We start from the raw sequence: 22,498 nt of genomic DNA, 5'->3' as shown, positions 1-22,498 counted from the left end.
TTGTTTGTATCTTTACTGTGCGTCTGCTGTTTATTTCCAGAGAACTGCAGCATGCAGAAGGGTAAAATCAGCAATGATTTACGCACAGCTAAACCCTGTGAGAGTACACCTACCAGCAAAATAGATTTTGGTAAGACTCAGTGTGAATGATCTGCATTATTTTTTTAACTATAAATGAACAGAATGTTTGTATAAGAAGAGGTTCATAATTAAGAAAATCATCTGCCACTTATCTGTCCTCAGTTTACAAAGTGAGAGTGAAAGAATTCACAGATGGTTTGTCCACTGATATTTACACAATGCGGATAATGGAAGTGATCAAAGAAGGTGAGTGTGAACTGCCTAAAATGTATCACATTATACATGAAGGTTTTAAATCCCCTCATCTTATTCTTGGCTATAAAGTAAAGCCATTTTCATAAAATGTCCAACTTTTCCTTATGAACCACCTTGGGGAGATATGAGGAGATGATAATCATGTGTTACACTAATGCTTGAGATGTGTGTTTAATCCAGAATTTTCTTCTTTCTCTTCTGGTGTATTTTAAAAAACAGGAAAATATGATGTTGGTTCCCTGGGTAAATATCGCACATTCCTCAGTTACCCTCACTGCAGGTGGGCTTTAGATCTGGTTAAAGGCAAAACGTATCTCATCATGGGCAGATCGGAGGATGTCAACCAACCGTAAGTTTTTGGGGGATCAAATGTGTTCAATGTAAATGTGTAACAATGAGTGTTATACCACAGTTATACTGTGGTGGTTAAATCTTGTGTCACCAGGCGACAATCTCATGCTGCACACAGGAAGTGATTTGCTTTATGTCAAGATACACAGTGGCAGCAGCAACATTGCTGTAGTAAAGTGAGACGGGCCCACAAAAAGTTTCAGAAATGAATTACATTGCTCAAATAAATGCTTCTTTCCTGCACCCATTACAAGTCATTTAGCAGGCACTTTTATCCAAAGCGACTTACAATAAGTGCATTTTAACATTTGGGTACAAACAAGAGCCAGAAGTAATTAAGTGCTTCAAGTAAGCCAAACTATAAAGTGCTAGTCATAAGTGCGATGTACAAGTAAGTGCTTTTTTTGTCGTTGTTGTCTTAGTTGAGGTAGAGTCGAAAGAAATGTGTTTTAGTCGGCAGTGGAAGATGTGGAGGCTTTCTGCTACATTTGTAGCATGGAACGCAAGCACTAGAGTTTTGAAGCGGATGCGAGCAGCTACAGGAAGCCAGTGAAGGGAGCGGAGGAGCAGTGTAGTATGAGAGAATTTTGGTAAGTAGAGGTCGTATGGCACATGCAGTTAGACCAGCCAGGAGGGAGTTGCAGTAGTCCAAGTGTGAGATGACAAGAGCCTGGACCAGAACCTGTGCCGTCTTCTGGTTTAGAAGAGGACATATTCTTCTGATGTTGTGCAACATGTATCTGCAAGATCGAGCTGTTGCAGCAATGTTGGCAGTGAGAGAGAGATGGTCATCAAGAGTCACACCCAGGTTCCTTGCGGTATGAGAGGGAGCTACCGCAGAGTTGTTGAGGGTGATGGTCAGATCTATGTGGAAGGGCCCTTTCTTGGGAGAAAAAGAAACTCTGTCTTGTCGAGATTGAGTTTCAGGTGATGGTCAGACATCCACTGAGAGATGTCAGTCAGACAGCACCCAGGTCTGAGAGTTTTGTTTGGATAAGGGGTGCAGCATATACAGCATGCCACATTACTGTTTCTGTAAAAAAAAAGTCTAAATGAAATCTCCAGAAGTTACACCATGCAGCTTTAAGTCTGTGTGTTGCGACAAATATTTTTGTTTGTTTATTTTTTGTGGGAAGGGGGGACTTGTGTGTTTGTACAGTATGCATGTGAAAATAACTCACATGCAGCATCCATGTGACTTCTTCCCTCCCCGCAGGTATCAGTATGTGCTCAGTGAGAGAACCTGGATCGAGTACTGGCCCACAGACGCAGAGTGTGGAACAGATGAACACAGGCCAACATGTTTGGGCTTGGAGGAGATGGTCACGCGGTACACTCTCTTTGGATGTGAGATTTAGTGCAACACCAGAATATCAACTGTCTTTCTCACATTGCATTCTCTATGCAAAACTTTAACTGTTGTAAGATGTACGAGATTGAAAAGTTAATCTGTGCGAAATAAACTGTAAAATCTTCCTCTAACTGTTTATGACCTATTTTTATACATTAGTTTTGGTTAATGCTCAACATTTTATAAATCACAACACCATATAGAATTACTGAGTAATTATTAAATGTATGAATTCTGCCTTACATAGTGACAACATGGAATTTGATTGATGGGGGGTGGGGGGTTCATGATCCAGCCACGCCCTAACCACAACAGGGCCTGACTGGTTGCTTGGATGGAGATGCTGGAAGAAATCGATGCAAGATTCAGCATTTTGTTTGGCAACTGTCGCAACCGGATGGACATGTTAATAATGGTAAAAAAATTCAAATCTATCCTTTTAGGACCAGCACCTCCACTCTCTCTATAAAGACCAGTTCCCACAGACTGTTCTGATTCAATCTGCCAACTGTTTCTAGCATTCTGATGGAATTCCGTCAGGCTTCAGTGGAACAAACTCCACAGACCTGCCTCCCCTGAGGAGTTCCATAGACCAGCCTAGCTACCAGCTAGCTGCCGAGGATCAGGAATCTGGATTTGGGGGGGACCACTTCTTCGACACCACCACCCCTGGCTGGATTAGAGGCTGAGGATGAAATGGTCAGGTTGTTGACTTCAATTTTCATTGATTGTGTAAAATCAGTCCAGGGTCTATCTGCTCTGGGTCGTGATCAGGGAAGACCGGGAGGAACGCCGCAACGGCTGCCTGACTGGTCACCCTAGCCAGAGGCAACACCAGTTTTTACACACTGATGAACAGATTTCGTACAACATCGGGGCGGATGACACTAAAGTCAAAATCACAGCAGAGACTCTGCTGCACGAGCTAAATTCAATAAACAGGAAAGATTGTGTTATCGATGAAATGCTCAACTGTATTTGATGGCTGAGTGCTGGCGATCAAATGCAGAGATGATCTTTAATGATTCATGTGGCATAAATATATTGGGTAATAATTGGAGGAAATTCTGTGAGGGCTGGTGGCTATACAAGAGGCTTTCAATTTCCGAATTGGCATCAGGAGGAAACCGGAAGACTATATCTAATTTGTATATAAACACAAGAAATGATATCAGCAAATCAAAAGCACATTGGTGGATATATATTAGCATGTCATGAAGTCAAAATCGATGAATCCAGCCAAATCAAAAAGCACTAAACATGTTTTATATTTACGACTGAACAGCGATTGGGGCGGGATTGCTTTTCTCAGCACAAAACATTGCACACAGTGTTGTAATGTAATGAACTACAAATACTTTATTACTGTACTTAAGTAGAATTTTCACATATCTGTACTTTATTTACTTTACTCATTTATATTTCTGACAACTTTTTACTTAAAAATACAACCAGACACAGGGACATAGAGAGGGAGGTAGAGAGAGAGAGAGAGAGAGAGAGAGAGTGTCACCATTCATGACAGAAAGTTAATTTTAATGTTGTTTGAAGTTGTTCGCCTTCACATTCAAAATTGTAATTGCTCACTTTGTTTAAATACTTTTAATTCTAATAGTTAAGTACATTTTATATCAGAAAATTACTTTTGATACTTAAGTACAGTAAATGTCAGGTACTTTAAAAACTTTTACTCAAGTAATATTCTAAAAGGTGACTTTAACTTCTATCAAAGTCAATTTCTTGTAAGATACTTGTACTTTTACTCAAGTATCTCTTTCAAGTACTTTATACAAGACTGTGCACACACAACCGGTATGTCTGCATGTCATGTTTATGTTCTGAAGTCGCATTAAATCACGCATGTTTCTTTGACATCCCACATCTCTGAAATCGCCCGGTGTGTGGTCCTGTGTCTTGACTGGATCATCTAGTCCAGGGCTCACCTCACTTCACCTCACTTGCATGTATCCATAGACCCTTTCATTGTATACACACATTCCAAGCCTAGCGAGAATGCATGGAGTCAGACAACATCACTACAGGTAATAGCATGTATGTCCACGGTCCTCCACTGAATAATTCTGAATATGTTCTTTCGTTGCCAATTAAGGACCGCAAACAATACCTAAACAGATTATTAATCTAAAAGAAAGAGCTGATAAATAATAACTTACATGAAATGAAGTGAACACTACAAATGCCTGGAGCCATAGATGATGTCTATTTTTCTTGAAAGGGATGAGATCCTGTAGCATGTACTAGCTCAACATCATACATATCAAAACGAAAGAGACATTGTGATCCAAAATTTAAGACATTAAAATAGAGTTTAATTTAAAAGACAAAAGAACCTGAGTGACTGTGAGAGAATATTATATCCATTTCTTAAAACACACAAAGTTGATTGAGAGGATATAGGTTGGGATGTAAGGTATATAGTTATACGTTTTTCACTTTTTTATGTGTGTGTGTATATTTGTATATGTATATATACATATATTATTTTGTGTGTGTGTGTGTACATACATGTATGTTTGAATATATGTGTGCATATATATTTTTTGCAGTAGTAGTTCATTTTCATTCACACTCCATACCAGACGGCGGCGGTAATGCGCCCAATCATTATTTGCCAACAGCTATGAAACCTGAAAAAAAAGAAGAAGAAGAGTGAACGTGACGTATTTCCGCTTTTAGCTAAGCAGCCGCGGTTTGGTGTCGATGGTGTCCTCGCTGAATGGGAAAAAAAAGAGAACACTTAAAAGTGAACAGTTGAAGACAGACGACGACGCAACAGCGCATTAAAGATCCCGGAAACGTGTCGACAGCACTCGGTTCAACCTGCATAAAAGCTAAAACGGTTTCCGGATCGATTTGCCTCACAAAACAACGTTACCGCTATGGCCAAGGTACAAGTTGTAAACGTCGCCGTTCTGGATAACCCAAGCCCGTTTGGAAATCCGTTTCAGTTTGAAATAACATTTGAATGCATGGAGGATTTACCTGAAGGTGGGTACTGTTTTCAGTTCGCACACAATGCCACATTAAAGAACTGTGCGTGATATGCGAGGCACGTTCTGCTCATGTGTGACACACACACATCGGGCAGGTGAGATTGTGGTGGTAGTGGCTTATGAGCACGTCATTCAGTTGGATACTACGCTGTTATTAGCTGTCGTTTGGCTTAATAGCTGGTTGACATGATGTTGAATTTTGGCGCTGGCGCGTTTGTGCTCAGCGTCCCGCCTCCTTCCTCCTGTGATTGGCTCAAAGTCTTTTTCCTGCTAACGTGATTGGTTTTTCACGTCATGTTTCTGTAGCAACACACGAGCTGAACGAGTTGCCGCGAACCGCAAAGTATATAACAGAGACACAGCAGCGGTCACTTTATAAGGTGCACACTGAGGTGGGAGACATCTTCTACTTACTTTTTCTTCGGGTAAAAGTATGTATGCCTAAATGCCTAACTGTCGATCAAATAAGAAGACTTAAAAATCCTGAAAACTTACGTTAATCTCCAACATTTAGCACGGAAAAATCTCAATATTTAACAGTGGAGTGTATTTAGCGACAGCACTTCCGTAAGCCTGTGGTCGTGTTCAGTGTCTGTGTCATGCAGGAAGTACTGAAGTAATCTCTTTAATTAACTGTTTCTAATGATTCAGTACATTGTAAACAACTGTTTTACTAGTCATTAGTTTGCATATGACTTTAGTTTGCTGTGACTTTGTTTTACATGCGTCGCATATAAAACAAAGTCACAGCAGCCACGTTGTGATGACTTTGTCCATGTTGAAGAGGTACTATATTATAATGGAAAACCAACCAAGCGATGTAGAGTCAAGCTGTGCCATGCCGAGCCAAGGCGGGGCGGGATCATGTAGTGGAAAAGCGTCATACTGTATGTTACACAGCTGAAGAATTAGTTTTCATAATTTCAAAGTTCTAGCATGACTGTATTGGACTGATATCGGTATTGGTAGATACTTAATGTTGTGATATTGGACAGAAAAACTGGTATCATGCCATCCCCATAGTCAACTGGAAGGCATTGCCTTTAGATTGCCATGGCTTTATCTTCTATGCACACTTTGAGCGTGTTTTAAAGCAGTGATCCAACTCTGCCGTCTCTCCGGTCTCCAACTGTTTTGTCATTCCAAAGCACAACGGCTATCTTTATCTCTCTGGTGAAGAGATGACGAGTTGCCTAGTATATCTGCTATGAAGTTTAGAGATGTTCCGATACCATTTTTCCCTCCCGATACCGATTCCGATACTTGTGCTGTGGGTATCGGCCGATACAGAGTACCGATACCAGTGTGTTATAAAAAATATATATATCATACTACGCCTGCATGACTAAAGTAGGGCTGCCACAAACGATTATTTCGATAATTGACTTGTCACTGATTATTCAACGTAATTGTGACTAGTCGACTAATCGCGGCGGCCCTACTGTAAAGTCAGTCAGTCATCATCTAACCGCTTTATCCTCCACCAGAGGGTCGCGGGGGGTGCTGTGCCAATCTCAGCTACATCGGGCGATAGGCGGGGTACACCCTGGACAGTTCGCCAGTCCATCGCAGGGCCACACAGATAGAGACAAACAACCATTCACTCTCACACTCACTCCTACGGTCAATTTAGAGTGTCCAATTTACCTATCCCCACATTGCATGTTTTTGGACTGTGGGAGGAAGCCGGAGAACCCGGAGAGAACCCACGCACACACGGGGAGAACATGCAAACTCCATGCAGAAAGGCCCTTGTTCCAACCGCTCAACCGGCTCGCTGCAAGAGTGCTAACCACTACACCACCGTGTGGCCCCCTACTGTAAAGTGCTCCTCTTTTTTTTTTTTGCTTGTGTCGTCATCTTATGTGATGGGCCAGTGTGACATCAGCAACTGGAGCTCTATATATAACAACTGCATTCAGTTTATGCACACAAAGGCCAGAATAGATAATTTAAAATGGGCTAAAAAGAGGTGAGAGATACCAGAGGTAGAGTTATCAATGAATAAATCATCCTGTCCATCTATCATAAAGGCCTGTACGAGATGTAACAGTTTCACCATTTCAGTTGTCTTATATGTGTGATGACAGACCTGGAGTGGAAAATCATCTATGTGGGTTCAGCTGAGAGTGAGGAATATGACCAGGTCCTGGACTCTGTTCTCGTTGGCCCGGTACCTGCTGGCAGACACATGTTTGTCTTTCAGGTGAGTGGCCTGTAGTTTCCTCCTGACCTTTCTCTAAATGGATTTCTGTTTTGAATATAATTTTGTATCTTAATTTGTGTCATTTACTTTGCTTGGGGCTGCATTTATATTTTGTTTGCTGTTGACTTTGCCCTCTATGTTCATGTCCATCCCCACAGGCCGATGCTCCCAACACAGGCCTGATTCCAGAGAGTGACGCTGTAGGAGTGACAGTTGTCCTTATAACCTGCACCTACCGTGGACAGGAGTTCATCCGCATAGGTTACTACGTTAACAATGAATATACAGACCAGGAGCAACGGGAAAACCCACCTCTTAAACCTGACTACACTCAGGTAACACAACTTCATATGGGCTTATCAGACTCATCACAGTGTCTAGTATTTAATTATACAGTGTTTTTTTTGCTGCCCTCCAGTGCTCTGAATGGGTTGTCACAGGCAACAGGGGCATCAAGAGCAAGCAGTTACTTAGTTTTTAGAGGCTGTTTAAGTGCATTATTGTAGAACCAGTAATAACAATGATGCTTCCTTTCAAAATGAGTAGGAATGTCCCGATCTCAACTATCAGAGTGGAGCCAATCTGGGCTTTTTTCTCTTTTTTTAAACTAATCTGTGATTGGCAATCACCTTTATGTCTTCACCATAATGTCAACTGTTTGACGTAATTGGAAGTATTTGTTTGTGTGTGTGTGTGTGTGTTTGTGTATGTCTGTGTGCGCGTATGTTTTTTTCACAATCGATTATTGTTGATTATTTTCTCGATTAATCGCTTGGTCCATAAAATATCAGAAAACCTTAAAAAATGTTGATTGGTGTTCGTCAAACCTGTTATCCAGAGCAAAGAAATTAAGAAAGTACTCACATTTAAGAAGCTTAAACAATCGGAAATCTTGTTTTAATCATGAAAAAAGCTTCGAACCAATTAATCGATCATCAAACTAGTTGATGATTAATTTAGTAATCGATTTATTGTTTTAGCTCTATTTATTTTTCATACTAACCTGACAAAATAACAGAATCAGAAATACTTTCCTTCTCTCCAGGGTGAAATTGCTTACCTTTTTAATAATCCAGTTACTTGTAGTAAGGGAAATAGTTGTAATACTTAACCCACTGTTTTTTTTTTTGTTTTAGCTCCAGAGGAATATTTTGGCTTCCAATCCTCGTGTCACCCGCTTTCACATTAACTGGGATGGCTTGGCGGATAAGATGGAAGACAGTGAGAATGTTGACCCATCTCCCAACATCACCAGCATGCTCCCTCCATCCTGTGTACCAGGAAAGATGGCATCTCTTGGACTGATGCCAGACAACTCCATGGACTGCATGTAAGAATCATCACATTAACATAATGACAAGGAGGCCATGGATGTATCAACGAGATGTGTGGACAGTCAAAAAGCATGGACATGACAGCAGGGACACATTCTTTTTATATGTCATCCATGTATATAATAGATCTGGGATATTTACCAGTACTTTTCTCCCCTTTTCAACAAACAACCTCTGCCAGGACTGCCTGCCTTTTTGTTATTTTTATTTTTTTTTACCTTATCTCTGTCTTAGGTTATTTTAAAACTGAGACATTTTGAGTCATCAGGGTGTGGTGGTGGTGTTACAGGAATGCCAAGTCCTCACAAACGCAGAGACTTGCAAGTCATACTTGTACACCTTTATGTTTTCTGCCATATTGAGCTCAGATCTATGAGATAGACAGTGTTCAGTATTTCAGGATAGGTGTAGCTCTGGCTGTTCATAATCAAACAATTCTTGTTCTGAAAGTCTGCATCTTCTGACATTAATTAGTAGCACCAGGAGTGCCTGTGGAAACAAATCATGGGCCACGTTCAGTTTGTTGCAGCACGTACTTAGCTGCAGAGTAGAAGCGTGATTATGCACATTTTTGCCCTTTATTTGTCCAGAACCCACAAATTCAAACAGGCCTCTGGTACATAAAAAGTTTTCTAAAACGTTCAGTAAGACGTCTGTTTTGACAGTTGAGGCTCACTGTAAATAATGTTAACTTAGTACTTATTTTGTCTTCAGGAAAAGAAGACCTTTTTTTTTCTTCGTTTTGTACTTGCTATATAATCTCTGCCTCAATATTTGCTACATACAGTGATGGGGTTAATAAAGTTTGGTTTTGGAAGCTTGTGCTAATCTGTACATTTTATAACTGCTTTTCCTTTTTGACTGGTGAAGAGGGGGAACCTCAGATACAGCAGTGAGACTTCAGGCTCATGTATGCATGCATGCCTCATCCCACACTTTCCCCTCCCCTCCCTGCCTCCTTTCTTTTTTCCAATTTCATTCATAAAATGCAGCAGCATCACTCACCATTTTCACTCTAGCCTCATGTTGCTAGGCAACTGGAGCACAAAGGGGGGGGGCTGTCTGCTCTTACCCGTTTTAGCTCTTGTTAGTTGAAAGGAAGAACTCCTCCATCCATCTATCTGCATTATCTGTGTGTGCGCTTCTCACATGTCGACACTGTTGAGCAACAGTAGGTTGCTCATGCTGAGTAAAAGAGCTGTGTCTGTGTCTCACAAAGAGGTGCATATTCATGTAGCCCCAAAAAGCAAGAATCAACAGTTTATTGTGTTTTCTCATTTCATCATTCCCCCCCTCCTCATATCTACATGAAATTATGTCATTTGAGAAGTGATAATCATCAATAAGAGACTGCTGCATGTGCATGGATGCTGCTGGAGGATTATAAACTGTAAAAGGTGATGATGCAAAGACAGACCGACAGATCTCCGTGTTTTCATCCGCCACTGATTTGTAAAAAAAAAAAAAATTCCCACCACATCGTTCATGTCTGCAATCTGTTAAGAAGTCCTGCCAGTTGAGACCGCACCGTGCACTCATGCGTTAACATCTGACCAACATTTCTAAAAATAGCTTACACTTGACGTCACTCAGCCGAATGTGTATCAGTTGCTTGGCGGTGGTGAGAGTGAGTGGAGTATGGAAAGTCAATAGGGTCATATTTCGTCTGAAAAAATATGTGCCTATTATTCACTTGACTGCATTATTAACTGTGCCTCACGTTAAATGAACGCTTCCAGGCGATACTTGCGCGTGGCATCAGATTGTCGGCCACTGGCTCACGTTTGCAACGTGGCGTTCACGTGAAGTGCCGTTGATAACAAGTCATGGATCTATTATAAGTGGATAGAGCACCGCCCCTTTGACGTGGGGTTTCTGACTTCAGGTTTATTACCGGGTTGCGCGGCCTATAGAGCGTGGGCAATAGTGATACTCCCATAATGCCTCTCGGCTATGTGAACGAGCCATCCGCGTACTCTACTTGCTCGGCACGTCCATGAACAGCTAAAGACATGATGGGAGTAACACAGTGACAGCTGCTGAGAAAGAAGAACTGTCGTGTTTACTGTGATATTTAAACATTTACTATAAAATGTTTTGATACATGTTGTTTTTACAATGCTGTAGTTAGTATTCAGTATATTTCTAATGCATTTTAAAAATAATAAGTTTGAAAAAAAAATGCTAACAGGCGACGAATAAATAACTAAAACCTGCTATGTCGTAATATTTAAAAAAATATTGCCTTAATTTATCCACATTTCTCATCATATTATATGGTTCTCATCATATTATATGGTTCCCTGACAGCACCCTGAAACGTCGCTTGACTGCACTTTGGTGTGCTCCTACACAGCTATGATGTCACTCTGGGAAGTAATATTTTTCTGGGCTTTTTATGGCCAGAGGACGGAAGGTTTTACAAGTATGAAACTCCATGAATTAAAAATATAGAATATAAAGATCTATAGAAGCCTGTGTCCATGGCTAGATGTGTCGAGAAATTGCTTTTTGGGCCGCATGAGTATTTTTTTGTTGCAGTACCACAAGTGGCCACTGGGAAAATGTCAGAGGGAGTGGTGCTCCATCCAGATCTTACATACATCCATGCATCAAATGAACAGTTGGGCGCATATATTTTTTCAGACGAAATATGACCCTATCGGCTTTCCATAGAAGAGCGGGTGTGGGGAGGGGGCGCGCTCCTGTCAATCACTGCTGATTTGGCCAATAGTCATCCTCTCATCCGCTGAGACTCCCACGGTTCGGCTGTTGTAAGCCAATGGAAGATGGAGAGGGCAAAGTGGGCGCGTACGCCGTCAGGAGGAGAATAATCAGTGACGTCCCCCTCACTTGGTTTTTCTTGAGCGGCCGTTGTTGAAGGATTGGGAAGAGCCAATCGGAATGCTTTGTTGCTCAGCGCTGTCAAAATTAGCCAATCTGTAGTCGAGCTCCAGCTGTCAATCAACTCCCGGTTCCGAGTTGGGGAAGGCGGGGCGTTCCCTCGGCTGGAGTTCCGTCATCTCGCTTGTCTCCGGGGCTACGGGTGGGGGGGGCAATGTTGATTTGGGCGAATTCCCACCGTTGTCGGACCCCGCCGAGGTTTAATTTTAAAAGCTCGGTTCACTAACGAAAACTGGCAGGGTTTCGATAGGGAATATCACACCCCTGCCTTCGGTGTCGTTATTTCTCGGGCTGGGAGAGAGGTGGGGTGCCCAGGGTGGGCTCGCACGACGGGGGCAGCAAGGAGGGACAGGATCCAGGCCAACTGTGACTGGCTCGGCCTGACAGTCCAGCATCTGAGATTATACACCGTTAGCTTCCCGTGGTTTCGGGCTTTACGTCGTCTACTGGTGGCTGGTGACCGTGGAGCAAGTGGAGCCCACTGTCGTGGCGCCGCCGCCACCGCCGCATCACGGAGCGCTTGATACATCTGGATTTAAGGAATATCGTTCGCACCTAATCGAGCTCAGACCGGCTTGAGGAGGCGGCAGGGCGGCCGAAAAAGCCACGGATCGCCCGTTGTTAACTTGTCATCATGGGCAACGCGCCCACGGCAAGGAAGGGCAACGAGATGGAAAGCGGTGGGTACCATCAGTTCACATTAGTCTGCTGAAGCCACATGACATGACATGACAAATCATTAATAGCAATAATTATGTGTATATAAATACATATATATGGTGTATATGTATATCTATATATATGTATGTATATCTATATCTATAGATATACAGTACATACAGTATACATATATATATATATATATATATATATACACACAGCGTACATATGTGACTGCGATTCCGATTTAGTGCCATCATTTGCTGATATTGATAATTGCGATTTTCTTTTGTCCCTTAAACCAGAAGTCACTGATACATTTCTCAAGACAATAAATAACCCATAAATCGTATTTCAAAGTCAGTGCACATCTCTAACTTAACTGGGACCGTGGTACACAACATATACAACGTAACGTTTTTGTTTTTTTTAGGTTCACTGCTTCATTTAGCTGCCTCTGCTAAGAATAAAACGATTGCAATCAGGCCAAGTAGAAAATAAAGTGTTTTGCACAGTAGCTTTTCCTACTAGAGTATATTCACAGAGCTACTGCTGTAAACAAATTAAAATACATCTTTGAGTCTCTCAAAACAGCACACAACTCAAATTTTTTTTGTCTTTATCTATCTATAAACACAGCATCTGGTCTGCAAGTGAATTAATGTGAATATTTATGCATTTGTGTGTTATGTTCTTTTAAACCCTAAAATATGAAGAGGCAAGGTTTATAGACTGTTCTATGATCACATTTTCTTTCTTAAAATGCACAATTCTTGACGTTTTGGTTTGTTATTTTTTATTATTATTTATTATTTGGTTTTTTTTTCCAGGGTCATTGTTTGTGAGTGCTTTTCTTTTCATCGTCATATGTCTGAAACTGCATATCTTTTTGTGGAAGGTGTAACTGGCTGGATACCAGCACAATAACCATTAGGTCTACAACAGGTGTGAAATGTCCATCAGTGTCATTCAGTTTACGGTCGTAGAGAAGCAAAGACAACTGAAAATATTAAAATTTAAGAAGCTGAAACCAAAGAACTTGTTTCAGTTTCAAACAAAAACTCAAACTGATTGATCACTTATCAAATGAGCTGGCAATTAGCGGCATGAAAAGAGGATGAGATGTGTTTTTAGGAGCCCCACACTTTTCTCAGCCATGTTTTACTCCACAGACTACATTTTAAATGTTGGCTTTCCTTAACCCCTGCTATCTTTGTTCTGAAGAGGCTTTATTGGGTTACTTTCAAGTTTGCTTCAGTTTTGGATTCCTTTCTCCTTAGGGATTTAGGCAACATCCATAAAGTTGACAACAAACTGGAGACGCACTGAATAGTGAACTCATTTCGAAACACCAACATGATCTCTGTCCTCATATTTGAGTTGGTCAATTTATAATCAGCTAGACAGCTGGAACCCTCTGTATTTACTGGTTTCTTCCACGTTTTCACACACATACACACACGCAGGTCTGTGCAGAAAAGTAAGACACTGCATTGATTTCCATTCATTTGGACCGCGTGAACTTGTCTAAATTAGCACTACTGGTCCTTACAAGGTCAGTGTACGGGTAACACACACACTTTTCTAAATGCTGGTGTTTTTTCTTCCATAGTCAAGGAGTTCCTTGCTAAAGCCAAAGAGGACTTCCTCAAGAAATGGGAGAATCCTGCACAGGTTAGTGTCCGTGTTACAGTGTACAGTGTAATAGTATATAAAGGTCTGTGTGGGATGCTGGCTTTCTTTTCCTCTTGCGGTGTAAAAGCATCACCCATCACTTGTGAAATTTCACGTGTGAGCGGTGGGATTTTTCTGGCTGTTGTACATGTCAGCCTTTCCTTTGGGTATTTTTCAAATATTTAGAAATTTATATTAGTGGGGGGTTATTTAGTTGCATTGTTTATTGACGTAGGAACATTTTTGACACACACGAGCAAAACATACATAGCATTATAGGAAACATAACTGGGGAAAAATGTACCCACCATAACACTCATCATGCAATATGCCTTAAATAAATTATTTTTTTTGCTTTGTCTGTTCAGAACACTGCTTGCCTGGAGCAGTTTGAGAGGTTGAAAACCCTGGGCACGGGCTCATTTGGTCGTGTTATGCTGGTGAGACACAGAGAAACCGGACAGCATTATGCTATGAAGATCCTCAACAAGCAGAAGGTGAGTCTGGTTCCGGTGTCAGAAGGGTCACGTTGTGATGGAGGAGTGTGTTCACATGTCTGTCACTGAAGGGCATCCGCAGTTATTGTTTTAACTAGGTGCTTGTGGACATGATGTGGAAGTTGTATAACATTCAACAAATCCAGGTGTATTACATTTTTTCCCCAGTGAACCTTTTTGTATCAACTGAAGAGTCAGATCTGAGGGTTTTTTTTATGCACTCCATAAGCATCCCCTATGTGACAGAATTTATATAAAATATTGTCTGTTGTTATCTCATGTTGCCATAAAGCTACCCCTCTCACTGATCATAGTGAGTGTTGTGATATGTGCTGGTTGCTTTTGGAAGCATATTGACAAAACTGCAAAGCCACATTGAGAGCAGGATGAGAGCAGCTCTAATTGGCTGTTGTTGTTCTTTGACATCACCTGCTCAGATTTGTAATTTGTCTCTTATCCATCCTCTTGCAGCCCCTCCCTCCAAAGATGCACATCATTGTTGAGCCACAACTAATATATGAATAACTCACAAAAAATATATCATTTTTAATGGGTCAGAAATATCAATTTGGTGATATATCGTCGTCCTCCCTCGTGCAATACGATAATCAATACACCAGGGCAAATACCAATATTTTGGCTGAGAAAGCTACGTCAAGAGATGCCCCAACCACGTTCAGTATATACACGTTATGCACTGTGTTCTCTATGTTGTGAATAACTAGAGAAATCATGCACTTTTCCCGGATGTTTGGTTTTCTTCAGTTAGACAGATATCGTGACGTATCGCTATATGATTGTCTTGCAGTATGTTGATCATCACAGAATTGTTGTATCGTGGTATTAGTGGTATCGTGGACGTGAGGTACCCTGTGATTCCCACCTCAACTGCCGATGCTTGCAGATGAGTTACAGTGCTCAACAGCTGGAACTCTAATTTCAATGTGGATTGCAAACGTTAAGAACGTTTAAGAAAAGGGCTATATTTCCGAAGGTGCATATCCAAATCAAAGCCTGTTACTCTCTTATCTAGAAATGACACAAAGTCTGTCTGACACACATTTGTATGAACCACATGAGTGTAAGTGTGACTCTTATCAAACAGCATTAGCGGAAATAGTTGTTTGATTAAGTTTCACAGGTCATTTTGTTGAATGAAATGATGTTTGGTCCCTCGAAGCATTATGACAACATTGTCTCTTTCTGCCTTTCAGGTAGTGAAACTCAAACAGATAGAGCATACTCTGAATGAGAAGAGGATTCTTCAGGCTGTCAGTTTCCCATTTCTGGTGCGGTTAGAGTACTCATTCAAGGTATGGAGAATTGCATTACGCGTGTGCGTGTGTTTGTGTGTTTGTGGGCTTGTGTGCATCCTGCAAAATATGGGTCACAATATGTAGTCTGTGTGGTATAGATCATTTTAGCTGCACCAAATGAAACATTGTCTCATTTGAAGTCATATTCACACGTGACGATACAAGAGCTTAAGGACATTGAAACATAAACAGGAAGAGCAGAGCTGATAAATACCATGAGAACAAAAAGTAGGGCTTTACTGTACATTGGATTTGTGAATCTTTCTAGTCTCATGAACCCATTTGATAACCAATATTATGTGAATTATTCCAGTCCATGATGCATTGCGATACATTGTGTCCTCGGTATACTATATTACGCGTATGGCTTTTTTTTCCTTTATTAATAGAAGCAGCAACCGATGATAGTGGGTCTTCTTTATAACACTGCATTGATGCAGAATTGTCCATGTCCATGTCAAGTTGATTTACACATACACCTTCACACTTTTCTCCTGTCACTTCATTGACTTCTCAGTTCAGCTGCATCCTTATCAACACTTTAAATGACAATTAAACCTTATTAAGTGTAAGTCACAAATTGGTGAAGTAAGCATGATCTACACAGGCAGAGATAACCAATGCACGCAAACATTCAGCCTTTCATAATCTGACTCCATATTCCTCACATTCCTTCTTTGACTGTGGTTCTTAGTTCCTAAACAGTTGATCCTAGCCGATGGCTATACTCCAATTAAAGCCTTATTCCAGTTAAGCTGTTTGGATGCACCATGCACACCTCAAATAAACCTATTAAGAGAACATTCTTGTCCGTATGTGCCATCCACCTTGCACGTGGAAGAGTTAACAACCCAACTCGGCCTGAAAAGTGGGTCAAGAGGCAAGTGGACGTGACCAAACCTGCTGCTATTTAGTTCTTTTAAAAGGTTGAAACACAATGGAATAATTCTCATCCTGAAACAAGTTATGAAAATGGAATATGCCCAAGTAAATGCATAATATACATAACACACTTCTTAATCAGGGTGTTTATGTTTATATTGTATATACTAAAACTATTACTCAGTAGATTCATTTTCACTGACCCACAAAATACAATGTATGACCTGGCATTATCATCCGTCCTGAGTGATGTGATCATGCCCAGACTGTGCTGAATGCGGATCTCAAAAAAAACAAAAAAACCCACATTCAGATGTGGTGTGAGGGCACATGTGGCCACGTTTCTGAGCTGCGTGAGTGCAGTCTGTTCTCGGGACAGATTAGAGACTAGCTCCTCAGCTGACATCCATTCACAGTGCCTGTACAATGACTAACTTTTACGGTTTTTAAAGGGTGGGGACGCCAGATCCGATCTCACAGGATCACAGGACTCATTCACACATCATCAAATCACCAAAGACAGAAGACTGATTGAGGCCTATAACTTTTCATTACCCAGTTGACCCCAGCCCCTGTGTACGTGTTTGTGTCACTAACAGACTCTCTGTCTCCCCCAGGACAACACCAACCTCTACATGGTGATGGAATATGTACCAGGTGGAGAGATGTTCTCCCATCTACGGAGAATTGGCAGATTTAGGTTAGTGTCTGTTCACAGCGTGGGGTTTACAACACAGCTCCTCCTCAAGTTCTCCTCCATTCTGTTCACTTGTATTCCTTCATTTATATTCTCGTTCACTTGTTATTTTCTATTCAGCTCCTATTCTTTGAATGAAGGTCTGCTATAGCCATCATTTGTTCATCTCTGTTGTGTTTTCTTTACCACACACTCAACAAGTCTCTCTCTCTCTGTATGTGTTCAGTGAGCCTCACGCACGGTTCTACGCTGCTCAGATTGTTCTGACCTTTGAATATCTGCATGCTTTGGACCTGATCTACAGAGACCTGAAACCTGAGAACCTGCTCATAGACCAGCAGGGCTACATTCAGGTAAATGGCACCTGATGCAGAATGGAGGCTCATCATAAATGTCCCAAAGTTGGCAAACAAGCATTTATTGTTTTATGTACATATGTACATGTATATATATATATATATATATATATATATATATATATATATATATATATATATATATATATAGTATATGTACATTTCTGCATGTTCCTGTTTGTACATGCAAATATTCTTGTAATGACACAGACAAGATGAGATGATGAAGTTATATGATTCAAAATATCCCGATTCTTTGGTTATTGATACAGTTCATATATATATGTATGTGTGTATATATATATATGTATATATAAATGTATGTATATATATATGTATGTATATAAAGTTATGTGACTAACCAATGACCAAAAATCTGCATCTTCAGCAGCTCTAATATTTATTTAATTCCGCATTACCTATTCGATTAACTTCATTTATTTAGATTTTACACTTTAGCATTCACTGATTGCTTGATGTGAGCAGAACATATTAGACGTATTAGATTAAAGATATTGTTATAAAATGCCTTTTTTGTTTGTTTGTTGTTTTTACTTAATCTGTGCACACAGAAAGAGAAATGTCTCAAAGTTGTCTCAAAGTAGAAATAGACCATTTTTTCATTATGACGTTACAACTGAATCCACAGTTTAATGTTGATGCCTGATAAGCCGTGCCTACAGTATGGTACTGTCTTGGCCACTGAGACGAGGTGTTGATTCATGATACAAAGGTCCATATTCAAAACTCTGCACCCCATATTTACACACAAGAGAGTTTATGACATAACACAGCAAAGTATCCTTATCAGCTTCTCGATACTGCTGCTGCATTTTGATGACAGGCACCAAACAGGAACCGCTGGGGATGCAAAAGTCTCCTGTTTCCCTCATAAAAGTTACATGTTGTACTGCGAACCTATTTGCACAAAGCAGAACATCTTTAACAATGGACAGTCTGAGTGTGCTTTTCACTTCTGAATGTCTTTTAGATAATTAAGTCAGACAAACTGCACTTTTAAATAAATGCAAATAAATAGTTGAAAACCCTGCAAAGTGTGTGTTATGTGCCATAAGAGTTTGGAAAACCATAGCTCTATTTAAATAAAGTGTATCTGTGGCTGCAGAATGAATTTTCTCAATAACAGTCACTGGTGCCCTCTAGTGGGCCACCAGTGTAACAACCACAGGGGAAAATGTGCTTTTGACCCTGAGAGAATTATCGGCTACTTTGTCATGCGTTCAATTTTCTCTTATTCACTCCCCTCCATGTTATCGATCTATGTTTTTTTCCGTCTCTTAGGTGACAGATTTTGGCTTTGCCAAACGTGTAAAAGGTCGGACCTGGACACTGTGTGGAACTCCAGAATATCTGGCCCCTGAGATTATTCTCAGCAAGGTGAGCTGCCGCTGGTTTTTGAAGTTATCTTTGAGAACCCTTCCTGGCTGTTGCATAATGTATTATTTGTATTTGTGTATGTATTTGTGATAATACACTAAATATCATATTTATTGATTGAACAAAAGTATATTAAAAAGGTCACTTAATTACACTTCTTCCATTTGAAGCCGAATTATTTGTATGTAGTACTGTATTTACGAGTTTTATTAGAGTGTATTTACAGTGTATTGTCACTCTGCTTTGAGAAGCACAACGATGAGCTCAGAGAAACAGCCTGGATGCAGCTTTATGTACCCAAAATATCTCATTTATATCTGAATATAGGCTACAAGTATCCAGATATTATTTATAAGTCATGTAGTGGCAAACGTAAACCTAATTTGCCTACTATAATTCATCCGTGGGTACATTCTTACCAAATTTGAATGGGAACAAACACAAAATATTCCAATTGACCCGTCAAAAATTGTGGACAGAAATCTGCCAAAAGATGGACAAACATATAGATACCAACTCTCTACCAACTCGTGTTTCCACCGGCTCGACTCGCCTCGGCACGGCACGGTTAAGTTGCGTTTCCACTAGCATAGTATCTGGCTATGAGTGACACCAGACTCTAACAGAGTCTGGTGTATTTAGCGACAGCACTGCTGATCGCGACCGGCCTCCCAAACCCTGCTGCTGTGTTTCAGTCCAGTGACTGATTGAGTCTTTGCTCCAGTCAAGAAGGAGTTCTGAACAAATAGTTTTAATTAACTGATTCTAGTTATTTGTTACACTGAAAACAACTGCTTTACAAGTCACTCTGTGTAAAACGAAGTCACCGCAGTTTCACGCAGCCGTGCAGTGATGACTCTTCCCACGTTGAGTAGGTCCTGTTTTTGTAGTGGAGATGCAACCTAAACTGTGCCGTGCTGTGCCGGGACCATCATGGAAAAGGGCCATTAGAGATGGTTGTGTGTGAATATCCCAGTGGATCACCCCAAACAACCATGCCACATTCAACAACGTCACTTAAATCACCTTTCCTCCACATTCTGAAGCTCCGGTTGGAACTTGAGCAGGTTGTCTTGACCACATCTACATGTCTTATTGGATTGAGTTGCTGCTCTGGTCATCTGATATTTGTAGTAATGAGTAGTTGATCAGATGTACCTAATAAAGTGGCCCGTGAGTGTTGCCTGTTTTATTGCGGCCTGTGATGTATCAAATCACTACAAACCAGCTATGGGAGGCGTTGTGTGTTGTTGTTGTTGTTTTTACTGTTGTATGCTCTTACCACTGATCTCCTCCTTCATCCACCAGGGTTATAACAAGGCAGTGGACTGGTGGGCGCTGGGCGTGCTTGTCTATGAGATGGCAGCAGGATACCCTCCTTTCTTTGCTGACCAGCCTATTCAGATTTATGAGAAGATTGTATCAGGGAAGGTGAGTGTTCAAACACCTTTGAGTCCAGCTTTAGATTGAAAAGAGCAATGGTTTAAATGGTTAAGTTTTTCTTGTGATTAGAATTGCTTTTTTATGGAAAATAAATGACAAGGTGGCGCATGAGACAACAGGTTTAAATGTGCTGACCAAAACAGTCTGTAGCTGTTTGAATAGTCATGAATAATTTGCCTGAAGCGACTGGTAAATTGAAAGTCTGTCCCTTTGTAAACAACTTTAACGATTCAAACAGGAGTTATGCTCGTAGTCGCTAGTAGTCACCTGTGTACCGTTGGCATGGATGGAAATTGACACACTGGTTTAGTGAAATTAGCTTAAGGTGGAGCTAAAGGTGGCTTCATTTATTTATTTATTTTGCCATTTGTTTCATTGCCTACGCATTTCCAAACACATCATTTTAGGCTGTAAGCCAATAGTTATTTTTGTGTTTTAATTCATGATAAAAAAATTTTTTTTAAAGCCCCTTTCCACCTATGGTCCCAGCTCGCCTCGCCTCGGCACGGTTTAGGTTGGTTAAACAAAAATAGTACCTACTCAATGTGGGTGGAGTCATCACTGCACCGCTGCATGAAACTGCTGTGACTTTGTTTTACAAATGAGTGAGACTAGTGACTTGTAAAGCAGTTGTTTTCAGTGTAACTGAATCATTAGAATCAGTTAATTTAAAAAAAGATCAGCAGTGCTGTCGCAAAACACACCACACCCTCATCTGGTAAATATTGAGATTTTAGGCATTTCCCTGGTAATTGTTGGAGATTAACCCACATTTTTCGGATTGCTAAGTCTTTTTAACGGATGTACACTTTGGCATTGTTCGCCTTAACTCTTGTGTCGGACGCCACTTCCTGTGACGGCACTCTGGCGACGTCACACATAGTATCACCTCAGCTCGGAACCTCGCCAGATCAGGTACTTAAAATAGTACCTGGTACCAGGTACAATGCTTCTGGAAACGCAACTTAACTGCACCGTACCAAGGCGAGGCGATTCGAGTCAAATATTTGTTTTATTTGTATGTTCATATTTAAAGAATATTATCCAGCGTTAGAGTTTTTTGTCAGTCACAAGATGTCCCTTCTCCTTGTTTCTGTTTCAGGTGCGTTTCCCATCTCACTTCAGTTCAGACCTGAAGGACCTCCTGAGGAATCTACTACAGGTGAAAACAAAACTCTCTGCCCTTTTGATCATGGGCTTTCACTTGCTTTTCGTCCTGTGTTTGGCATTAATATTGTGTAAGTGTCAGGGAAAATGTCTTGTTGTTGTCCTCAGGTTGATCTCACGAAACGTTACGGGAACCTCAAGAATGGGGTCAACGACATCAAGGGACACAAGTGGTTTGCCACCACTGACTGGATCGCCATCTATCAGAAAAAGGTACGCTTATTACATTTCCACGTAGTGAGTACTCGGTGGAGATCTGTGACCCGCCTTTGTTGTACGTGATCATTTTTCTTTTTGCGTTCAGGTGGAAGCTCCCTTCGTCCCCAAATTCAAAGGACCAGGCGACACCAGCAACTTTGACGACTACGAGGAGGAGGAGATCCGTGTCTCCTTCACTGAGAAATGTGGCAAGGAGTTTGCTGAGTTTTAGAGTTTAGAGGAGGCGACAGAGGAGGAAAGAAGGAAGTAGGGAGAGTCTAAGGTAGGCTGGTCAAGTGGGAGACCTGAGGAGAGAATACTGTCTCCTGTCCAATCACAAGCACCAGCTACAAAAAGAAAAGAATGGGATAGAGAGGGGGAAAAAGCGCATAGAGACTGATAACCAGCAGTGTTGCCTTTTCTGTTGCATTTTATTTATTATTCTGTCTTATTTATGGACCTCTGTAATGAACGTGTGCGTCAGATTCATTGGTGTCAGGAACCCCATTTATTAGAGTTGCCCCTGCACATTTCACCCACGATTGCCACCCCTTTTACTGTTTCCTTCATCTTTTATTCACGTTTGCACCACAGCATCGATAAATCAGTCTGTTTCAGACCTGCAGCAGTCATATCACATCACGACATGAAGCCCAGTGAATCAACAGCGTTTCTTAGTTAAAGTTAAACTGACAACTAGCTCGCTTTGTACTT

At 40.9% G+C, this 22,498-nt stretch overlaps 3 protein-coding genes across 3 annotated transcripts in view; all 3 read left to right on the top strand.

The window, feature by feature from the left end:
• The window catches only part of LOC122770798 (complement C3-like), a 37,892-nt gene extending 35,723 nt beyond the window's left edge, over window positions 1-2,169 (top strand). Inside the window, exons 43-46 of the mRNA XM_044027915.1 lie at window positions 41-130; window positions 244-327; window positions 556-685; window positions 1,904-2,169. Coding sequence (XP_043883850.1) covers window positions 41-130; window positions 244-327; window positions 556-685; window positions 1,904-2,045 — 446 coding nt within the window. The 3' untranslated portion in view covers window positions 2,046-2,169. The remainder of the gene's footprint in view (window positions 1-40; window positions 131-243; window positions 328-555; window positions 686-1,903) is intronic.
• A 2,549-nt stretch (window positions 2,170-4,718) lies between these two features.
• Window positions 4,719-9,409, top strand: asf1bb (anti-silencing function 1Bb histone chaperone). The gene is made up of 4 exons (XM_044027390.1): window positions 4,719-5,047; window positions 7,143-7,258; window positions 7,417-7,593; window positions 8,395-9,409. Exons 1-4 carry the CDS (start codon window positions 4,939-4,941, stop codon window positions 8,590-8,592), a joined length of 600 nt encoding a protein of 199 aa, XP_043883325.1. The 5' UTR covers window positions 4,719-4,938; the 3' UTR covers window positions 8,593-9,409.
• A 2,214-nt stretch (window positions 9,410-11,623) lies between these two features.
• prkacab (protein kinase, cAMP-dependent, catalytic, alpha, genome duplicate b) lies at window positions 11,624-22,140 on the top strand. Its single transcript, XM_044028908.1, has 11 exons — window positions 11,624-12,176; window positions 13,769-13,830; window positions 14,199-14,327; window positions 15,542-15,640; window positions 17,143-17,225; window positions 17,449-17,575; window positions 18,881-18,976; window positions 20,285-20,407; window positions 21,522-21,581; window positions 21,695-21,799; window positions 21,891-22,140. Exons 1-11 carry the CDS (start codon window positions 12,131-12,133, stop codon window positions 22,014-22,016), a joined length of 1,056 nt encoding a protein of 351 aa, XP_043884843.1. The 5' UTR covers window positions 11,624-12,130; the 3' UTR covers window positions 22,017-22,140.
• Window positions 22,141-22,498: the final 358 nt, after the last annotated feature.

Source organism: Solea senegalensis, linkage group LG6 (assembly GCF_019176455.1).
Source record: "Solea senegalensis isolate Sse05_10M linkage group LG6, IFAPA_SoseM_1, whole genome shotgun sequence".
Lineage (NCBI taxonomy): Eukaryota > Metazoa > Chordata > Actinopteri > Pleuronectiformes > Soleidae > Solea > Solea senegalensis.
This window is presented reverse-complemented; position numbering and strand designations above follow the sequence as displayed.

Bases quoted from the DNA above. Each gene is read 5' to 3' on its own strand.
- asf1bb (XM_044027390.1), top strand. From the start codon at position 4,939: ATGGCCAAGGTACAAGTTGTAAACGTCGCCGTTCTGGATAACCCAAGC. The intron at 5,048-7,142 runs GTGGGTACTGTT...GTGTGATGACAG, and splicing joins CATGGAGGATTTACCTGAAG to ACCTGGAGTGGAAAATCATC. The intron at 7,259-7,416 runs GTGAGTGGCCTG...CCATCCCCACAG, and splicing joins GACACATGTTTGTCTTTCAG to GCCGATGCTCCCAACACAGG.
- prkacab (XM_044028908.1), top strand. From the start codon at position 12,131: ATGGGCAACGCGCCCACGGCAAGGAAGGGCAACGAGATGGAAAGCG. The intron at 17,226-17,448 runs GTTAGTGTCTGT...GTATGTGTTCAG, and splicing joins CGGAGAATTGGCAGATTTAG to TGAGCCTCACGCACGGTTCT. The intron at 18,977-20,284 runs GTGAGCTGCCGC...TTCATCCACCAG, and splicing joins CTGAGATTATTCTCAGCAAG to GGTTATAACAAGGCAGTGGA.